General features: G+C 43.0%; 1 protein-coding gene across 5 annotated transcripts in view; it reads right to left on the bottom strand.

The window, feature by feature from the left end:
* Positions 1 to 21,002, bottom strand: part of LOC115117699 (ephrin-B3-like) — a 56,012-nt gene extending 35,010 nt beyond the window's left edge. The window contains exons 1-5 of one of the 5 annotated variants that reach the window (XR_003861723.2): positions 14,974 to 15,718; positions 14,540 to 14,742; positions 14,153 to 14,399; positions 13,544 to 13,665; positions 9,354 to 11,004 (exon numbers count right to left, since the gene is read on the bottom strand). Coding sequence is in view for 1 of the 5 variants with exons in the window: in XM_029646191.2 (XP_029502051.1) it covers positions 19,988 to 20,109 (122 nt within the window). In the remaining 4 variants the exon portion in view is untranslated. Of the gene's footprint in view, positions 1 to 9,353; positions 11,005 to 13,543; positions 13,666 to 14,152; positions 14,400 to 14,539; positions 15,719 to 19,987 lie in introns of those variants that run through there. The other 4 variants (XR_003861725.2, XR_003861724.2, XR_003861722.2 and 1 more) reach the window with 4 other exon arrangements.
* Between the last annotated feature and the right edge of the window lie 254 nt (positions 21,003 to 21,256).

Genomic DNA, 21,256 nt, shown 5'->3' with positions numbered 1-21,256 from the left:
GAGCATTTACTTATGGGCTCCTGAGTGGCGCAGTGTTATAAGGCACTGCATCTCAGTGCAAGACTCGTCACTACAGTCCCTGGTTCAAATCCAGGCTGTATCACATCCTGCAGTGATTGGGAGTGCCGTAGGGTGGCGCACAATTGGCCCAGTGTCGTCCGGGTTTGGCTGGGGTAAATAAGAATTTGTTCTTAACTGACTTGCCTAGTAAAAAATAATAATAATTAAGTGGCTGTGGCTTGTTATACAGTTGTATGATGATCACTAGTGTGCCTGCTGTATAAATGTGTATTGATGGCTGTCAGCCCCTATGACTTGATGGGCCAGCTCATTGTATTCACTGTCACTGTGATCCATTTGATGTGATCACTGTTTTTTATGCTCCTTTGCTGCAAAACCAATTGCTCTCTGTGACAACAAAAATTGAAACTTGAAAAGCATTTTATACACAGTTCTTAGGGTTTCACACCATAGTTAATTACATGCCAATAAATCAAATCAAATAGTATTTGTCACATGCGCCGAATACAACAATGAAATGCTTACTTACAAGCCCTTAACCAAGAACGCAGTTTTAAGAAAATATAGTTCTGAAAATATTTCCTAAATAGACTAAAGTAAAATAAATAGAAATTAAGACAAAATAACAATAATGAGGCTATATACAGGGGTTCCCGGTACCTAGTCAATGTGCGGGGAACAGGTTAGTCAAGGTAATTTGTACATGTAGGTAGGGGTAAAGTGACTATGCATAGATAATAAACAGCGAGTAGCAGCAGTGTAAAAACGACTGTACAAACACCGTAATTGAGTGCAATCGGAGCTGGGAAGACTCTGTTGGTTAACACATAATTTTCAGGTCTAGAAAGGTGTAGAAATGTGAACTTTGTGGCGTCAGTCCCCTAAAACAGCCGTTTGGTGAAATGCTACTAGCGTGCCCTTCCAGGAGCCTTCCCCCAGACCTGATAAGTGAGTGCTGCTTTATCTGAAGTATTTTGTGAGTGTTGTTTGAACCTTTATCAGTGTTATTTAATGAGTTAAGGACTGAGATATAGTACCCACAATCCTACCTCATGACTCAGTCCCCATCAGACGATGCCCTTAACATAGACCAACCATGACACAACCCGGAGCTCAGACACAACAACAGCATTCCACTCTAAGGTTGGTTTCTTACAACTGAGGTTGAGGCCACTGAGGTCAGAAAGTTGACATTTTCTAAACGTGGTGGAGTAGAGCTGCGTTTGTCTGACTCTCAGCTGTATCAGCCTGTGAGAGGTAGACATGCACACTGAGGCCCCGGACTCTAAACAGACATGAAAAGGCTCATCAAACCCAAATCACATGGTTGATTAGAGATGAGCAGACTACAAATACCCCTTCTCTTTGTTTGGCGGATGAGTGCAAGAAGAAAGTCGGAGAGTCCCGAGGAGAGAGAGAGAACTCCCTAGACCCTTCTCGCCTTCCTCAACTCCCTTCTCCCCCTCCTTCTTTTCACTTTGCCTTCTTCATTCCTGTCTCCCTCACACATACCAGCACGCAAGGGAACATCTAGGTTTCTATTCTTTGTAATATTTTTTTATTAAAAAGTTTCATAAGAGAGAAGTGTGTGTATTTGAAGCAGAAAGATGGAGATATTGAATATCCAAAGTCAGAGACAAAGAAAGAGACAGAGCTAGAGAGCAAGTTGGTTGGTTTCAATTAGGTGGATTTTGAAAGGGAAATCTGTCTGGTTTGTTAAAACAACTACATGTCATTTGCCAGATTAGTTTGTTTATGTTTTTTCTTATTGCTGACATGGCTCTTGGACCTTGTTCTCCATTCAATGGTCCCCCAATTACCCATAACGCTCTGCGAGGCATACAGAAAATATTATTTATCCCACTTAACCTTTACGAAAGAAAGGGAGGTGCAGGCAGAGACGGAGAGAGAAGGCAGGGATAGAGAAAAACAGGGACTTATGAGGGAGAGAGGCACATGGAGAGATGGGAGGGGAAATGAGCAAAAAGGTTTGGAAGAGAATTCAGATCAAACAAGCGTAAAAAACAAGGTTAAAGCCAAGCACGTGTTTTTACTATAGTGATGCACTGTTTTGAGAATTAATTTCATATTGGAGGGAACGTGGTCAGACACCCCCCACCACCTCACAGTGAAACCATCATCAGTGCAATCTTAAAACTGCAATTACTCCATTCTCCACAGCACGCTCTCATGCTCTGCCAAGGCTTTGAAGGCCTGCCAGGGAAGCACCTTTGAAACAGAAAATTAAAAATGAGAAGGACGGTGAAAGGGGATTTGAAACTAATACTGGCAGGTAGCTACGAGGGTGTGTAAAATGAAGAAAGTAAATGTTAGTGTGTGGAGGTAAGCCATACCCGTACAAAACATGTGAAAGGGAGAAAAGTCCTTGCACCCTTTAACTGATTCCTGTCCATATCCTTAGGCAAGATTTAATGAAACCATTGGATTACTGAAGAGATTTCAGCAGATTAGTCTTCTGCCAAGAATCCCAATCAACACTCCAAATGCAGCTTCCACCACTAGTCCCTTTTCTGACTGGTAACATTCTCACTGGTCATGTGTTATTCATAAATCAGTTCCAGATAGCGCTGTCCCTGATCTCAGGTACCAACAGTGGTAACATTCCCCACAAATTTGCTCACATTTCAACGGAACGTGATGAAGGACGAGATAGGTTGGTTGATAGGGAAAAAAGAGGATACATGGAGAGATCGAGCTACTGAGTAAGTGATGAAAGGGTGAATCCACCAATGAAGGGATGACAGAGGGAAGGAGAGAGAGGAGAGCGAAAGAGAGAGAGTAATCCCCTCACAGACTGCTTTGTTGTCTGACTGACAGTGGAGCACTCCACGAGAGGGCTGGGTGTGTGTTGTGTTGTGTAGGATTATCCTCCCTTACTCGCACACCCCTAATCCGAGGTCAAGTGGTACAGCCCATTTGGTGCTTTTTCCAAAGTCACTTTCACAAGACTGGAAAACTTTAGTTTTGTCTCACAAGCAGTTCACTGCAAGTTTGCCCATATACAGACAGCGCACCCATTCACACACATACACAACATACCCACTGCACTTTCCATTGCCCATCTACATTTGACACTGTTTAATCTCCCCAATCTAAACTATTTATCTGTTAAATATTTAGACTGGAAAACACACAGGCCTAACACAGACACACCCAGACACTCATAGTAAACCACGCACACACGCACGCACGCACACACACACACACACACACACACACACACACACACACACACACACACACACACACACACACACACACACACACACACACACACACACACACACACACACACACACACACACACACACACACACACACACACACACACACACACACACAGCTGTCAGAGAGGGAGGTGTCACCAAACCTGGCGCCAGGATAAAGTGACTAATGGGACAGTTGAAATCGGTGAGGGGGCACACTTTTGGGGGGTTCTTGCATTGGAATTATATACCATAATAAACATAAAGTTAAAATGCTGAGTGTTTTGGAAGTGACAAGTTGGCGTCGAAATCTGCAACCCATCTCCACTGCACTGTCAGCTCAATGGACAGCACCCTAAACACTAAAGCAAGGCCATTTTGGTCATGATTATAGGCTACAAGATACAGTGCCTTGCGAAAGTATTCGGCCCCCTTGAACTTTGCGACCTTTTGCCACATTTCAGGCTTCAAACATAAAGATATAAAACTGTATTATTTTGTGAAGAGTCAACAACAAGTGGGACACAATCATGAAGTGGAACGACTTTTATTGGATATTTCAAACTTTTTTAACAAATCAAAAACTGAAAAATTGGGCGTGCAAAATTATTCAGCCCCTTTACTTTCAGTGCAGCAAACTCTCTCCAGAAGTTCAGTGAGGATCTCTGAATGATCCAATGTTGACCTAAATGACTAATGATGATAAATACAATCCACCTGTGTGTAATCAAGTCTCCGTATAAATGCACCTGCACTGTGACAGACTCAGAGGTCCGTTAAAAGCGCAGAGAGCATCATGAAGAACAAGGAACACACCAGGCAGGTCCGAGATACTGTTGTGAAGAAGTTTAAAGCCGGATTTGGATACAAAAAGATTTCCCAAGCTTTAAACATCCCAAGGAGCACTGTGCAAGCGATAATATTGAAATGGAAGGAGTATCAGACCACTGCAAATCTACCAAGACCTGGCCGTCCCTCTAAACTTTCAGCTCATACAAGGAGAAGACTGATCAGAGATGCAGCCAAGAGGCCCATGATCACTCTGGATGAACTGCAGAGATCTACAGCTGAGGTGGGAGACTCTGTCCATAGGACAACAATCAGTCGTATATTGCACAAATCTGGCCTTTATGGAAGAGTGGCAAGAAGAAAGCCATTTCTTAAAGATATCCATAAAAAGTGTTGTTTAAAGTTTGCCACAAGCCACCTGGGAGACACACCAAACATGTGGAAGAAGGTGCTCTGGTCAGATGAAACTTTTTGGCAACAATGCAAAACGTTATGTTTGGCGTAAAAGCAACACAGTTCATCACCCTGAACACACCATCCCCACTGTCAAACATGGTGGTGGCAGCATCATGGTTTGGGCCTGCTTTTCTTCAGCAGGGACAGGGAAGATGGTTATAATTGATGGGAAGATGGATGGAGCCAAATACAGGACCATTCTGGAAGAAAACCTTCCGGAGACACCTGAAACCCCACCTCTTTAAGGAATACCTAGGATAGGATAAAGTAATCCCTCTCAGCCCCCCTTAAAAGATTTAGATGCACTACTGTTCCACTGGATGTCATAAGGTGAATGCACCAATTTGTAAGTCGCTCTGGATAAGAGCGTCTGCTAAATGACTTAAATGTTAAATGTAAATGTGAGTCTGCAAAAGACCTGAGACTGGGACGGAGATTTGTCTTCCAACAAGACAATGATCCAAAACATAAAGCAAAATCTACAATGGAATGGTTCAAAAATAAACATATCCAGGTGTTAGAATGGCCAAGTCAAAGTCCAGACCTGAATCCAATCGAGAATCTGTGGAAAGAACTGAAAACTGCTGTTCACAAATGCTCTCCATCCAACCTCACTGAGCTCGAGCTGTTTTGCAAGGAGGAATGGGAAAAAAATTCAGTCTCTCGATGTGCAAAACTAATAGAGACATACGCCAAGCGACTTACAGCTGTAATCGCAGCAAAAGGTGGCGCTACAAAGTATTAACTTAAGGGGGCTGAATAATTTTGCACGCCCAATTTTTCAGTTTTTGATTTGTTAAAAAAGTTTGAAATATCCAATAAATGTCGTTCCACTTCATGATTGTGTCCCACTTGTTGTTGATTCTTCATAAAAAAATACAGTTTTATATCTTTATGTTTGAAGCCTGAAATGTGGCAAAAGGTCGCAAAGTTCAAGGGGGCCGAATACTTTCGCAAGGCACTGTAGATAGGGTAATTCCCCTATTACAAACTGCCTATGTGTAACCGATGTGAAATGGCTAGCTAGTTAGTGGTGGTGCGCGCTAATAGCGTTTCAATCAGTGATGTCACTCGCTTTGAGACCTTGAAGTAGTGGTTCCCCTTGCTCTGCAAGGGCCGCGGCTTTTGTGGAGCGATGGGTAACGATGCTTCATGGGTGTCAGTTGGGATGAGTTCAGAGGGTCCCTGGTTCAAGCCCAGGTTGGGGCGAGGAGAGGGGCGGAAGCTATACTGTTACATATGTGAATGCAGCCGAATACAACTTATTTTTCTTTCCACAGTGCAGTGCATTTCACAAGCTCCTTGCTTCATGCGTGCCTAGCGAATCCTTCGCTTCTATCAATAGCATGCCTCCAGTTAGAATACCCAGCTTGGGTGAAGGTCTTGTCTGTGTTAGCACTGGACCCAACACAGAACTTTCCACATGGGAACTAAAATGCAGCATCTGCAGTAACTGAGTATTCTAGCCACTCTCTTCCTATAAACTGGTTGCTATTAAATTAACTTTTTAGACAGAAAACCTGTGACTAGGGTACAAACCTGGGCTGGCTCCTCTGTTCCAAGATTGTCAAGGATAGTCGGGGAGGATTGGGCTGTTGAGCCATTATCCTGGCGGTGCATCGTGGCAGTGGCCTATTAGCTGGTTAGCGCTAATAACACTAACGCCTTTTACAGCTAACTAAACTTTGTACTGGTGGGGTGTGTGTGAAGCAGCTTTAACTGCAGGCTAAACTTGACTTGACCCCATCCTTATAAATCTAAATCCAATATTACAGGCGGAGGCATATATCTAGTTATTCACGTAGCCTACAACGTTATTCACGTAGCCTACAACGTTATTCACATAGCCTTCAACATTATTCATGTGGCCTACAATGCTATTCACGGTAGCCTACAATGCGATTCATGTAGCCTACCACAGATAAGCAGCGTTTTATGGAAAAACAAAGGAGATACGTAACCACCCAGTGGCTTTCCATAGTCCCCAACACACAAACACACACTTCGCCGTGCGCTCTGTCTATAGTGCTGAAACACCGCAGTGGAGATACTGTCATCATTTTCATTTGGCTATTTTTATATAGAGACATAAAACTTAAACTGAGGTGGCACAAGTTTCAACTGAAGGGGCGAAGACCCCTTTTGTCCCCTCGTGGAGCCAGACCCGGGTGTCACAGGAGTATAGGACAGGGTGGATTGTTCCTCACCACTGGATGTGTAAACAATGGATTCAAATCCAATTCCAAAGTTGAACTGCCGCGAGATGGTGCACACGAGCAAGATGAAACATCATATTGCATGAGCAAACACTGAGTTAAGAGAGAACAATGTGGTCGAGGGAGCAGGGGATGGGTCCAGCGGATGCACAGGCTAGTTGAGAGCACAAGTTCAACTTGAGAGCTTGCAAGTGTGACTTTGAGCGAGCAGAACGTCATTATCACAGATCCATAGACGCAGGAAGAGGTTTGAGTTGGTGTCACGATCGTCGTTGGAAGCATACTCAGACCAAAGCGCAGCGTGATCTGGGTTCCACATATTTATTGATGTGAAACTTTAAACAAGACAAAATAAAGAAACAGCGAAATGTGATGTAAATGAAATGCAACAATACAAAAAACAAGATCCCACAAAACACAGTGGGGAAATGGCTGCCTAAATATGATCCCCCAATCAGAGACAACGATAAACAGCTGCCTCTGATAGGGAATGGAGGCCAACATGGAAATCAACAACCTGATAGGAACACCCCCTAGTCACACCCCTGCCGAGAATAAAAATGCCCGGTCAGGCTGGAATCTGCCAACTGGTGAGGGTGACTAGGGGTGGCGGCTCCGGTCCTTTGCCCCGCCCAGCCATGGAGCCATGGAGTTGAATGCCGTGCCCGTGGGCTGGCGACTGGGCACCGGTCTGGACTGGGCACCGGTGCAGAGGAAGGCTCCGGCCTTGGAGCGGCACTGGACGCTGTGCATGGACTGGACATTGGCGCAGAGGAAGGCTCCTGCCATGGAGCGGGACTGGACACCGGCGCAGAGGAAGACTCCTGCCATGGAGCGGGACTGGACGCCGTGCCTGGACTGGGCACCTGCGTAGAAGGAGGCTCCTGCCCTGGAGCTGGAGGTTCTGGACCGTGGATCGTCGCAGGAGGTTCTGGACTGGGGACTGTCGCCGGAAGCCTGGTGAGTGGAGCCGGCACAGGTGGCACCGGACTGATGATACGCACTTCAGGGCAAGTGTGAGGAGGAGACACAGGACGTACTGGACTGGGAAGGCACACTGGAGGCCTAGTGAGTGGAGCCGGCACAGGTGGTACCGAACAGATGACAACCACCGCACGGTGAATGCGGGAGCTAGCACAGGACGTACTGGGCTGTGGAGGCGCACTGGAGACCTGGTGCGAAGAGCCGGCACAAATTGTACCGAAACGATGACACACTCCGCACGGTGAGTGCGGGGAGCTAGCACAGGACGTACTGGGCTGTGGAGGCGCACTGGAGACTTGGTGTGTAGAGCTGGCACAGATGGTGCCAGGCTGAGAAGGCGCTCTTCAGCGCGCCTGCGCTGCAGCATACTCCTTGCCAAAACCTCTTTCCGGTATCTCTCATTACCTTCCTCTATCGACTCCCACACAGGCTCTGGCCCTCTCCGCTGCTCGACCGCTAGCTTCGGCACCCACCCCGTGTGGCTCAGGTACAAAAGTATCTATATCCACAGTAAAATGAGTCCTAAATCGACAAAACCTGAAAGGCCGCTCAGCAAGGAAGAAGCCACGGCTCGAAAACTACCATAAAAAAGCCACGGTTTGCAACTGCACATCGGGACAGAGATCGTATTTTTTGGAGAAATGTCCTCTGGTCTGATGAAACAAAAATAGAACTGCTTGGCCATAATGAGCATTGTTATATTTGGAGGAAAATGGGGAGGCTTGCAAGCTGAAGAACACCATCCCAACCATGAAGCACGGGGGTGGCAGCATCTTGTTGTGGGGGTGCTTTGCTGAAGGAGGGACTGGTGCACTTCACAAAATAGATGAGGGAGGAAAACTATTATGTAGATATATTGAAGCAACATCTCAAGACATCAGTCAGGAAGTTAAAGCTTGGTCGCAAATGGGTCTTCCAAATGGACAATGATCCCAAGCATACTTCCAAAGTTGTGGCAAAATGGCAATGTCAAGGTATTGGAGTGGCCATCACAATGTCCTGACCTCAATCCAATAGAAGATTTGTGGGCAGAACTGATAAAGCGTGTGCGAGCAAGGAGGTCTACAAACCTGACTCAGTTATACCAGTTCTGTCAGGCGGAATGGGCCAAAATTCACCCAACTTATTGTGGGATGCTTGCGGAAGCCTACCCGAAACGTTTGTCCTAAGTTAAACAATTTAAAGGCATCGCTAGCAAATACTAATTGAGTACACATGTATTTAAACTTTTGACCCACTGGGAATGTGATGACAGAAATAAAAGGTGATCCTAACTGACCTAAGACAGGGCATTTCTACTAGGATTAAATGTCAGGAATTGTGAAAAACTGAGTTTCAATGTATTTGGCTAAGGTGTACATAAACTTCAGACTTCAACTGTATACTGTATGTAAGGTCCCTGTGTCAAGCAGTGAATTTCAAACACAGATTAAAACAAAGACCATTGGCGTTTTCCAATGCCTCGCAAAAAGGGGAACCTATTGGTAGATGGGTTAAATAAAAATAGCAGACATTGAATATCCCTTTGAGCATGGTGAAGTTATTAATTACACTTTGTAGGGTGTATCAATACACCCAGTCACTACAAAGATACAGGCATCTTTCCTAACTCAGTTAGAGAGGAAGGAAACTTCTCAGGGATGTCACCATGAGACCAATGTTGACTTTAAAACAGTTGCAGAGTTTAATGGCTGTGATAGGAAAAAACTAAGGATGGATCAACAACATTGTAGTTACTCCACGATACTACCCGAAATGTCAGAGTGAAAAGAAGCAAGCTTGTACAGAATAAAAGTATTACAAAACATGCATCCTGTTTGCAATAAGGCACTAAAGTAAAACTGTAAAAAATGTGGGAAATAAATTTACTTTATGTCCAGAAATACAAAATGTTACGTTTTGAGTACCACTCTTCATATTTTCAAGCATGGTGTTGGCTGCATCATGTTAAGGGTATTCTTGTCATCGGCAAGGACTAGGGAGTTTTTTTTAGGATACAAATGAATGGAATATAGCTAAGCACAGGCAAAATCCTAGAGGAAACCTGGTCCAGTCTGCTTTCCAACATACACTGGGTGACAAATTCCCCTTCAGCAGGGAACAACAACCTAAAACACAAGACTAAATCTACACTGGAGTTGCTTACCAAGACGACGTTGAATGTTCCCGAGTGGATTAGATACAGTTTGACTTAAATCGTCTTGAAAACCTATGGCAAGATTTGAAAATGGCTGTCTAGCAATGATCAACAACCAACTTGGCAGAGCATGAAGAAAAAGAATAATGTGTAAATATTGTACAATCCAGGTGTGCAAAGCTCTTAAAGATTTACCCAGATAGACTCACAGCTGTAATCGCTGACAAAGGTGATTCTAACATGTTTTGACTCAGGGGTGTGAATGAGATATTTCTGTATTTAATTTTCAATAAATGTGAAAAGATGTTAAAAAAAAAACATGTTTCCACTTTGTCATGGGGTATTGTGTGAAGATGGGTGAAAATTATGACTTAGCCTACTAATCCTAATGTGATGAGTAGATATCTTACATACGTCTGCAAATGCAATGCTAGATGCACAGAATGCTTTATTATAAATGTGCATTTTTATGGTGAATATGTGCTTCCTTGAACTGTGAAATGGTGCTACCACAATAAACAGAATATAGAGACAGATGATAAACATAATATGAAGACATTATACACATAGAATTTCCACAGATCCACATACAGTATGAACACTAAGCTAAAAAACTAGACTGAACTATAAGCTACATCCTAAATGATGCATGTAAGATGTCGTGCAGGTCTGGGATGAATAGTGCAGGGTGCATAGTCGGTGCGCAGGGGAAGAAATGGTTCAGGTGGTAGGAGATTTTGATCGTGATTGACCTGAACCGTTTGCCAGGGGGGGTGGAAGAGGTCAGCGATGATCTTTCCTGCATGCTTCCATGCCTTGGGAGTTATGCAGCACCGCGATGGAGAGCAGGTGGTAGCCAATGACCCTCTCAGCAGACCGGACAATCCATTGCAGTAATGGAAGCGGCGAGGATGGACTCAAAGGTCATTTAGAACTGAACCAGTACACACAGCATTGAAAAGGAAGACTGAGAACCAAAACAATGCCATGCATTCACCAAACATTGAACTGAGGAAAACAGATTTGTTTTATAGTAATTGTCTGATTGCGTACTACCATTGTCTATCAATTACAGAATCTCAAATGAAGTTTTATTGAATCCAGTCAGTAATACAGGAGTCAAATCGCATCGGGAGTCTCATCAGATCAGATGTTATCAGCAAGCCAGAGCCATCTGTGAAAAGAGCACAAGAACAAAGATAAGTGCAAACAGATAATAAATGTATCATTCAACATAAGATTCTACCTAAAACAATGACATGAGCTCTGTCCTCATCCATCCCTGTTCAACTCCTCACTTCCTCTCTACTCGCATCCTTCTGAAGAGCCATTGGAGGAGATCTGAGGCGAGGAACCCTTGGGTCGTCTCTTCCAATGGGGTTTTAGAACATTAGGAAAACCTTCCTAATATTGAGTTGCACCTCCTTTTGCCCTCAGAACAGCCTCAATTCATCGAGACATGGACTCTACAAAGGTGTCGAAGTGTTCCGCAGGGATGCTGGCTCATGTTTAATGCAATGCTTCCCACAGTTGGCTGGATGTTTTTTGGGTGGTGGACAATTCTTGATACACTCAGGAAGCTGTTGAGTGTGAAAAACCCAGCAGCGTTGCAGTTCTTACACTAAAATGGTGCACCTGGCACCTACTACCATACCCCATTAAAAAGCGTTAAAATATTTTGTCTTGCCCATTCACCCTCAATGGCACAGATACACAATCCATGTCTCTGAAGTTCTCGGAAGTTTGCACACACCGTACATAAACTTTTCTATTGTGTTATTGACTGTAAATGTGTTTATCCCATTTGTAACTCTGTGTTGTTTTTGTTGCACTGCTTTGCTTTATCTTAGCCAGGTCGAAGTTGTAAATGAGAACATGTTCTCAACTGGCCTACCTGGTTAAATAAAAGGTGAATTAAAAATAAAATAAATGTCACAATTGTCTCAAGGCTTAAAAATCCTTCTTTAACCTGTCTCCTCTTCATCTACACTGATTGAAGTGGATTTAATAAGCGACGTCAAGGGATCATAGCTTTCACCTGGTCAGTATACAGTTGAAGTCTGAAGTTTACATACACCTTAGCCAAATACATTTAAACTCCGTTTTTCACAATTCCTGACATTTAATCCTAGTAAAAATTCCCTGTCTTAGGTCAGTTAGGATCACCACTTTATTTTAAGAATGTGAAATGTCAGAATAATAGGAGAGAGAATTATTTATTTCAACTTTTATTTATTTCATCACGTTCCCAGTGGGTCAGAAGTTTACAACCACTCATTTGGTAGCATTGCCTTTAAAATGTTTAACTTAGGTCAAACGTTTTGGGTAGCCTTCCCACAATAAGTTGGGTGAATTTTGGCCCATTCCTCCTGACAGAGCTGGTATAACTGAGTCAGGTTTGTAGGCCTCCTTGCTCACACACGTTTTTCAGTTCTGCAAACAAATTTTCTACAGGATTGAGGTCAGGGCTTTCTGATGGCCACTCCAATACCTTGACTTTGTTGTACTTAAGCCATTTTGCCACAACTTTGGAAGTATGATTGGGGTCATTGTCCATTTGGAAGACCCATTTGCGACCAAGCTTTAAATTCCTGACAGATGTCTTGAGATGTTGCTTCAATATATCCACAATTTTCCTACCTCATGATGGCATCTATTTTGTGAAATGCACCAGTCCCTCCTGCAGCAAAGCACCCCAACAACATGATGCTGCCATCCCCGTGCTTCACGGTTAGGATGGTGTTCTTCGGCTTGCAAGCCTCACCCTTTTTCCTCCAAACACAACGATGCTCATTATGACCAACTAGTTCCATTTTTGTTTCATCAGACCAGAGGACATTTCTCCAGAAAAGTACGATCTTTGTCCCCATGTGCAGTTGCAAACCGTAGTCTGGCTTTTTTATGGCGGTTTTCGAGCAGTGGCTTCTTCCTTGCTGAGCGGCCTTTCAGGTTATGGCGATATAGTACTTGTTTTACTGTGGATATAGATACTTTTGTACCCATTTCCTCCAGCATCTTCACAAGGTCCTTTGCTGTTGTTCTGGGATTAATTTGCACTTTTCACACCAAAGTACGTTCATATTTAGGAGACTGAACGCGTCTCCGTCCTGAATGGTTTGACGGCTGCGCGGTCCCAAGGTGTTTATACTTGCGTACTATTCTTTGTACAGATGAACGTGGTACCTTCAGGCTTTTGGAAATTGCTCCCAAGGATGAACCAGACTCGTGGAGGTCTACAATTTCTTTCTGAGGTCTTGGCTAATTTCTTTTGATTTTCCCATGATGTCAAGCAAAGAGGCACCGAGTTTGAAGGTAAGCCTTGAAATACATCAACAGGTACACCTCCAATTGACTCAAATTATGTCAATTTGCCAATCAGAAGCTTCTACAGCCATGACATCATTTTCTGGAATTTTCCAAGCTGTTTAAAGGCACAGTCAACTTACAACTGGAATTATGATACCGTTATTATAAATGGAATAATCTGTCTGTAAACAATTGTTGGAAAAATGACTTGTGTCACGCACAAAGTAGATGTCCTAACCGACTTGCCAAAACTATAGTTTGTTAACAAGAAATTTGTGGAGTGGTTGAAAAACGAGTTTTAATGACTCCAACCTAAGTGTATGTAAACTTCTGACTTCAACTGTTTGTCATGGAAAGAGCAGGTGTTCCTAATGTTGTGTAAGGCATAAGATGAGTTGGTGACTCACTGGTCCAAAGTTGATGTCCTCTGCCTCATTGGTGTCGTGGTCCAGGGTGATGAAGTAGAAGCCTGACTCCTCCTGGTCAAACATGTTCTCTCTATGCACACTGACCCGTCTCCTGAGAACAACTGGAGTGAGAGAGAAAAGAAAATAAGAGGTTGGGAAATGTCATAGACAGAGTTCAATTGGAGCTCAAGGCAACAGTCCATTTTATGACTGCTGTGGCTGTATCAAAAGAGGCAACTAGGGATAATAATTTCTCCAAATAAGTGATTTGGGACTGGATTGGGCCAAACTGTACCAATCCACGACACGTCAGTCAGTATGGCTCAGTATTGAACAGCCTGCTGTCATTTCATTCCCAACCCTCCTCGTAGAGAGCTATCCTCCTATAGGTTCACTTGATCCCTTATTTACACTACATATATTATTTAGCAGTGACTATCACATACATTCAGTATACCCATCCTCCGAATAGAACCATCTGGTCATCATCCTATCTATGTGACAAATGTCCTATGCACAATGCCTTCATACAGTTTCAAAGAAATTCGAGGAAGTCTCAGTACCATTAATGATTAAGTTACGCGAGTGATTAGTGGATGTCATAGTTACCTGCTGGGAGTCCCCAAAGTGCTGTACGTAGAGAGGAGAGCCAAGGTAAGCAACTTGGAACCGAATGGGCTCCTGTATCTCTGGTCTGTCAGCTGAGCAAAGAACAACCCCACTTGGCACACACTGGTTTAATCAACGTTGTTTCCACGTCATTTCAATTAAATTACGCTGAACCAACGTGGAATAGACGTTGAATTGACGTCTGTTCCCATTGGGACTTCACCACCACATATTAGTGACAGTGGACCTGCATGGAAAGAGGTATGGAGAGAGAATTGTTTTTGACATCATTCCCATTTATTGTAACTGCACAAAAACTGACAGAATAAAAGTGATCAAATCTATTCAATAATTTTAAAGTATGCGCTTAGCGTTTTACAATATTACCTATTATTTGGTTCGGGGCCTGACCTCTCGACTTCCCCTCCTCAATCATAGCCCTCTTCCACCGTGAGTCCTCACTGTCTGTTCTTATACTTCAGTGGTCGGTTCACACCATGCCTCTCCCCACTCTTCTGCCACTCCTTCCCAGTCATACTATTTTCCCAAGTCCTCTTCCTCTACTAAACCCCTCGTTGACTTACAATGCTCTTAGTTAAACCAGAGACGGTATAGAAAAAAAAAAACATATTTGGTTAAACCACAGAGTTAAACGTTAGCTAGGTGGTTAGCTAGTTAGCTTCCTACCTACTATCGTTAACCTAATAACCTGCTTTTAAAACAGAATACCAAATAACTACCTACCTCAATTTTGAAATGATAGTTGATTAGCTAAGCTAGTTTATTTTTTAGTTTCTCTACTGAAAAACGATCAAACTTACCTCTTTATTGACAGCCATCGTTCAACCTTTCCTCTTCTGTGCTCAAAAATAGGTGGTCACTAGTTACCACAGCCAAAGTCATTAACCCTGCCTATTTTATCTGATTTTAAACCTAAACATAAAGGTGTTACAATTTTTTTAAATTCATTTGTGCATTCTAATTTCCCAAAATTTCAATAATATATCTGCAGTAATATTGGAACTGTAGTGTTTAACAATATAACTTTTCTTTCAGGAATACCTAGGATAGGATAAAGTAATCCTTCTCACCCCCCCCCCCCCTTAAAAGATTTAGATGCACTATTGTAAAGTGGCTGTTCCACTGGATGTCTTAAGGTGAACGCACCAATTTGTAAGTCGCTCTGGATAAGAGCGTCTGCTAAATGACTTAAATGTAAATGTAAATGATAACTTATCTGCCAGTGTTGTGATTGGCTGTGATATTTGCCTATTGATTTCTCCCACCGGAGTGGCATCTGTTGTCAAAATGGGAAAGCTGTTTTGACTTTATGGCTGTGTTATCTAGTGGAATCGCTCTGTCATTTCCTGGTTGCAAAAACTCTACACTGTTTGCTCAAAGTCAGATTTTGTGAGAGATCAAGCACTGAATATTGTAGGGAATTATTGTATCATCTAAATCGCTGTAAAGTATATTTTCATTTTTTTTTTAAATAATCATTTTTACAGCTGTTTAAAGCTGGTGGACCAAAACCAAAAGTTTTGGTTTGGGTCCACCACTTCAAAGAGGTTTTGGAAATGACAAAGCAATTTCCATTAGATAACAAAAGTCCACAAAGTCAGAACCCATTTTGATGCTGCTCAGGGGGGAGAAATCAATAGGCAAATATCAGCAAATCACAACACTGGTGGGTAAGTAATACTATCACTCCATTATTACTGCAGATATATTATGCACATTTTCTGAAATGACAATGCAAAAATAAAAATAAATCCTATGTGTAGCACATTTAACCCTAACCTTATGGAAACTCACAAATCCAGTTAGAGCATTCGTGATTGATCCAAAAACATGACCAATTGTGTTTCAGTAGACTGCTACACGCTATGTTCATTGGGTAGAATTTTCCTGATATAAAACGATAGAATGAAGTTCCGAGCGCAAGGTGGATTTTGGACAGCAAACTGGAAAATTGGGGTTAAATGAGGAGGAGACATCCGTGTGGGGATGCAGCGTATTTGTGAGTGCAGTCATTTGAGTCTTGACATGTAGTCAGTGGAATAAAAATCCCTGCTCTCCAATTAATTTATTGCGTGCGACAATGTAGTTCTGTTCGCTCAAAGTCATACTCGCAAGCTCTCAAGTTTAATTTGCGTGCACCACGCTGGCCTGCGCTTGCGGGACCCATCCTCTGCTCGCTCGACCACATCGATTCTCTCTCAACTCAAGTGTTTGCTCACACAATGATCTTTCATCTTGCTCGCCCCTGAACAGCCCAACTGAGTCAGATGCTAAGTGACTGATTGGGAATACACACACGCACACACACAGACCAACAACAACGATACCCACACCCCTGGGAACCACATGCACAAACACAAAAAATACACAAGCAAATAAACACACACCTACTCCTTTCTCATACACAAATCACACGCACTCCTAACCTGGCGATGTAACACTCTGGCTATATAAGGCAGTGTAAGGGGGTAATAAGGATGAACATGTGAAGATGCAGAGAGCTCAGTCTCCTGACACTGTATCGGTATTTCCTTTCTTTTCCCAATCTTTAAAATGTTTTAATCTGAAACGCTTAGCCCAGTTAAGCAGGCTTTTATCCTCAGCCAATTAGCAGGCGATTCATTAAATATTGAGCAGCCTGTGAAGGATGAATTTTTAATGCCCATTTGAGGGGGAGAGTTGTACAACAACTTCCCCTGGAGCGATGACAGACTGCACTCAGAACTGTTTACAGTCATTTACCAAGCATACACGACTCGGCTTTAGATGTCAGAAGACCCCTGCAATCCCTAACCCCCCACACACACACTCACTCACACCCACCCACCACACAGACAAGACAGAGACAGCAACAGGAGAGTAGGATATGATGGAGGGACACCAGACAAGACAGACAGCAACAGAAGAGTAGGATATGATGGAGGGACACCAGACAAGACAGACAGCAACAGAAGAGTAGGATATGATGGAGGGACACCAGACAAGACAGAGACAGCATCAGGAGAGTAGGATATGATGGAGGGACACCAGACAAGACAGCAAAAGTTGCTAACTCACTAAATTCTCAAACTAAATAGATCCTGTAATTCCAACCTCAAAAATATTTTCTAAAAATAAAACAACTTGTCTATCTAAAAGCTAAATGTTTGTTTTTGACTTTATAATTCTATTTGAGGTTCTACATGTTGTCATGGAAAATAAATGTTATTTCCAACAACCAATGAGCAACTCCGCCGTAAAACCAGCTGCATATTGAACGTTGAGATTGCCTTAAGGCCAGTCTCTTTGGCAGTGACATCGAGAGGCATGTTAGCTAAAAAGACTGGTACCCAGATTAGAGACATTCAATACCCTCCTGGATCAAGATCCATGTTGCCTAAATGGTTTTGTGCGTTAAAAAAAATGCTTAAAAAAATAGTATACACACACACACTGAATAAAAAATATAAACACAATATGTAAATTCTTGGTCCCAATGTTTCCTGAGCTGAAATAAAAGATCTCAGAATTTGTTAACATCTTTGTTAGTGGGCATTTCTCCTTTTCCAAGATAATCCATCCACCTGACATGTGCGGCATATCAAGAAGCTTATTAAACAGCATGATCATTACACAGGTGCTGGGGACAATAAAAGGCCACCCTTACATTGTGCAATTTGCACATTTAAGAGTGCAATTTGGTCACACAACACAATGCCACAGATGTCTCAATGTTGAGGGAGTGCGCAATTGGCATGCTGACTGCAGGAATGTCCACCAGAGCTGTTGCCACAGAATTGAATGTTAATTTCTCTACCATAAGCCGCCTCCAACGTCATTTTACAGAATTTGGCAGTAGGTCCAACCGGCCTCACAACCGCAGCCCACGTGTAACGACACCAGCCCAGGACCTCCACAACCGCAGCCCACGTGTAACGACACCAGCCTAGGACCTCCACAACCGCAGCCCACGTGTAACGACACCAGCCCAGGACCTCCACTTCCAGCTTCTTCACCTGCGGGATCATCTGAGACCAGCCACCCAGACAGCTGATGAAACTAAGGGGTATTTCTGTCAGTAATAAAGCCCTTTTGTGGAGAAAAACTCATTCTGATTGGTTGGTCCTGGCTCCCAAGTGCGTGCGCCGATGCCCTCCCAGGCCCAGCCATGGCTGGCCTCCTGCCAGTCATGTGAAATCCATAGATTAGGGCCTAATGAATTTATTTCAATTGACTGAGTTTCTTATGAACTGTACCTCCATAAAATCGTTGAAATTGATGCATGTTACGTTTATATTTTTGTTCAGTATATATATAAAATAACCGCCCAACCCTACATGAGACAGTAACAGACAAGACAGAGAAAGTGACAGAGGACAGATGGAAAGAGAACAGAGATGGGTTGAGCACAGAGACTGTATTCCCTTCTAGCTGATCTATACATTCTAATTAGTTGTAATTTACTTGCACAGATTATAACAGGTGAAATACAAACACTGAAAATGTTAAACATGGTTAACAAAGAATTATCAGGTGAGGTGAAAAAGCCTGTGAAATTACTAATAAAACAATTGTTTACTTTTACACTTAACAACCAGGACAGGATGAGAATGGAGGCTAGACAAAAGAGACAGCAACAGACAACACAGAGAAAGTAGACTACCACTTAAAGCTGCTCTATGGATTATAATTACTGTTAAGTGTCTCTCTCTGTGTATGTGTGTGTGTTGTTGAAGTTGAGTGGTATGGTAGTTTTTGGCAATACACTGTAGATGTATGTGCTCTATTGTAGAGAGACCCACAGAGTAGCTATTGTAATTGAGTACTGGAAGTGTCTCCTGTGGCAGGTGTGAAGGTGCAAGTTACCTGAAAAATATTTTCTCTCATATCTTAATGTTCACCAAATCCATGCATTTAAGCTGTTGAAATTCCTATTTTGTTGCCAATTGAGAATGACCTGGACACCCCTACTTGCATTGGGCTAAACCCCCAACACCTTAAAATGAATTGATGCATAATTACCGCATGCATACCAGAATATGTGAGAGTCTGAGCTTTGATAAAAGAGGAACTTGCTTGAACAGTGTGGGACAAATCCAGGCCAGGTTCTCACTGGCTTTCATAGTGTCCATTTCGGGTGGATTCCAACCTTAGCATGAGTTTGCACAGGCGGGATGGGATCGAGGAACGAACGAGCGGACTACACGCACGCGACCTTTTATGAGGGTGCAATCATGCGTGAAGACCACCCCCTCTCTCACGCAACCCTGACATAATAGCAGTCTGCCAAAAACAGGCATTCCCTCGCATAACAACCCCATTGCCATCTCCTTGCTCTCTATGGACAGAAAGGGTATGCTGTGGTTTTACACTGGTCTATATTTAACACCGATCTGTCGAATAGTAAACTCCAGGCACAGTCTTCATCGACCGTAATCCTCTCCAACGAAGTCAGTATCCACACCACCACTCATATCCACCAGCAACAACTAGGCATAGGCTAGCCTAGTCTACAGTTGGATATTGAGTGAACCCATGTAATTCGAGACCTGAAATCGAAGCTCACAAAATAATCATTCAGTGTCCTAAAGGTATGGTCCCCATGAGGTGGTAATTGTAAAGCGTTTAATATCTGTCTTCAAATGCCACTCTGCCGGACTGCATGCAATGTTACCAATATAACCTACAGTTCTTCATGCTCTGATCGGCAGTCAAGGAACGGTGTCCTTTGCATTATCTATTCAGTCAGTCATAATCGGACAGCAATGTGTTTTGGGGAAAAATGTATGACAAATCTAAAGTACGCCTATATGAAATTAAAGTTGAACCACTTACCTCTTGTTCAATGTATTCCAATAAATAGGTTCCATGTTACTTGCAGTTATTCCCAGTAAATCCACAAGAAAAATCAAAATAAATCCCAAACCATTACAGCCGTCCCAAAACGCGAAAGCCATTCCTGCTCCTTGGCTCTCTACTGTCGTTTTACCCCCAAAAAAGAAGTCTCGGGGAATCGAGTTAGACAAAGAGTGCGAACGAAGTTCACTAAATCCCTCGGAGTGCACAGCTATAGCGTGACTTGGGCAAACACCTAAGGAAAAACTTCAACAACAAAAACAATCAACCAGAGACAAACACTCACAGTAGTTGGAATGTGTGAGGGGATACAATGTGTCGGCCTCTCTAGTCTTGCGTTTAAAGTGTATCAGCGGCCACATGTAGATTTCTGGTTTGAAACGTGTCCAGCAATTGCATGATGATAAGGCCACTGTCCACCCACTCTCCAAATGAATATGCACCGATTGTCCAGATTATCAGTGTAAATTCCTACCAATAGGCTACCTTGAAAGGATAATTTTGGATAGTGGGCGTTTATCTATTATTTTTGCAAAGTGCCATAAACTACCTTGCCATCTAGATGCACAGGCTTGCTCGCTCCAATTTCCCTCTGCACGCATACAACATTGGACTATGGTATATAAGCGAGCATTCACTGACCCAAATTGATAATGGGCTGTCCTCTGTGCTCTTATAAACACTGCATCACTTGAATGCTTATTAACGCGTTATTGCTTTCAGAGTTGTCTCCATTATTTTATCCCTTTGAGTCTTAGCGGACAAAAATAGCCCCTTCCATCCGTCCGTTATCTTTTATGGCACAATATTGGTTAAACTTCTTCTAGCAAACTTGAATGACAGGCGAAGTGTCGGTGTGAAAATTGGCGCATTCAAAAATAATGCATCCCGGTTAACTTATTCTGGTCTCTTCTCCTGTTCACAATACCACTTTGCGTTCGTTGCATCCTTCTCCAACGCTCTGCACTCAAAATATCGTACTATTGTTCACACTGATAGAGAGCAGCTAGGAGAAGGGGGAGGGATGGACTGGAGTGGTCTATGCCAACCTATATGTGTGTGTTCCAGTGTAGCTCTATTGTCAACCTGGTCTCAGACTATTTCGTATTATTATGTACGTACATCCAATATCCTTCATTTAGTAAGATATATGTTACGTTATGTAGGACAGATGGTTACTTAAGGAAAAACAAAAGTAGGGTGGTTGGTCGGGCTGCATATATCAAAGTCTAGCAACCCAAAGGTTAC

This window comes from Oncorhynchus nerka, linkage group LG19 (genome assembly GCF_034236695.1).
Source record: "Oncorhynchus nerka isolate Pitt River linkage group LG19, Oner_Uvic_2.0, whole genome shotgun sequence".
Classification (NCBI taxonomy): domain Eukaryota; kingdom Metazoa; phylum Chordata; class Actinopteri; order Salmoniformes; family Salmonidae; genus Oncorhynchus; species Oncorhynchus nerka.
The sequence above is the reverse complement of the archived record's forward strand: the minus strand, read 5'-3'. Positions and strand labels throughout refer to the sequence as shown.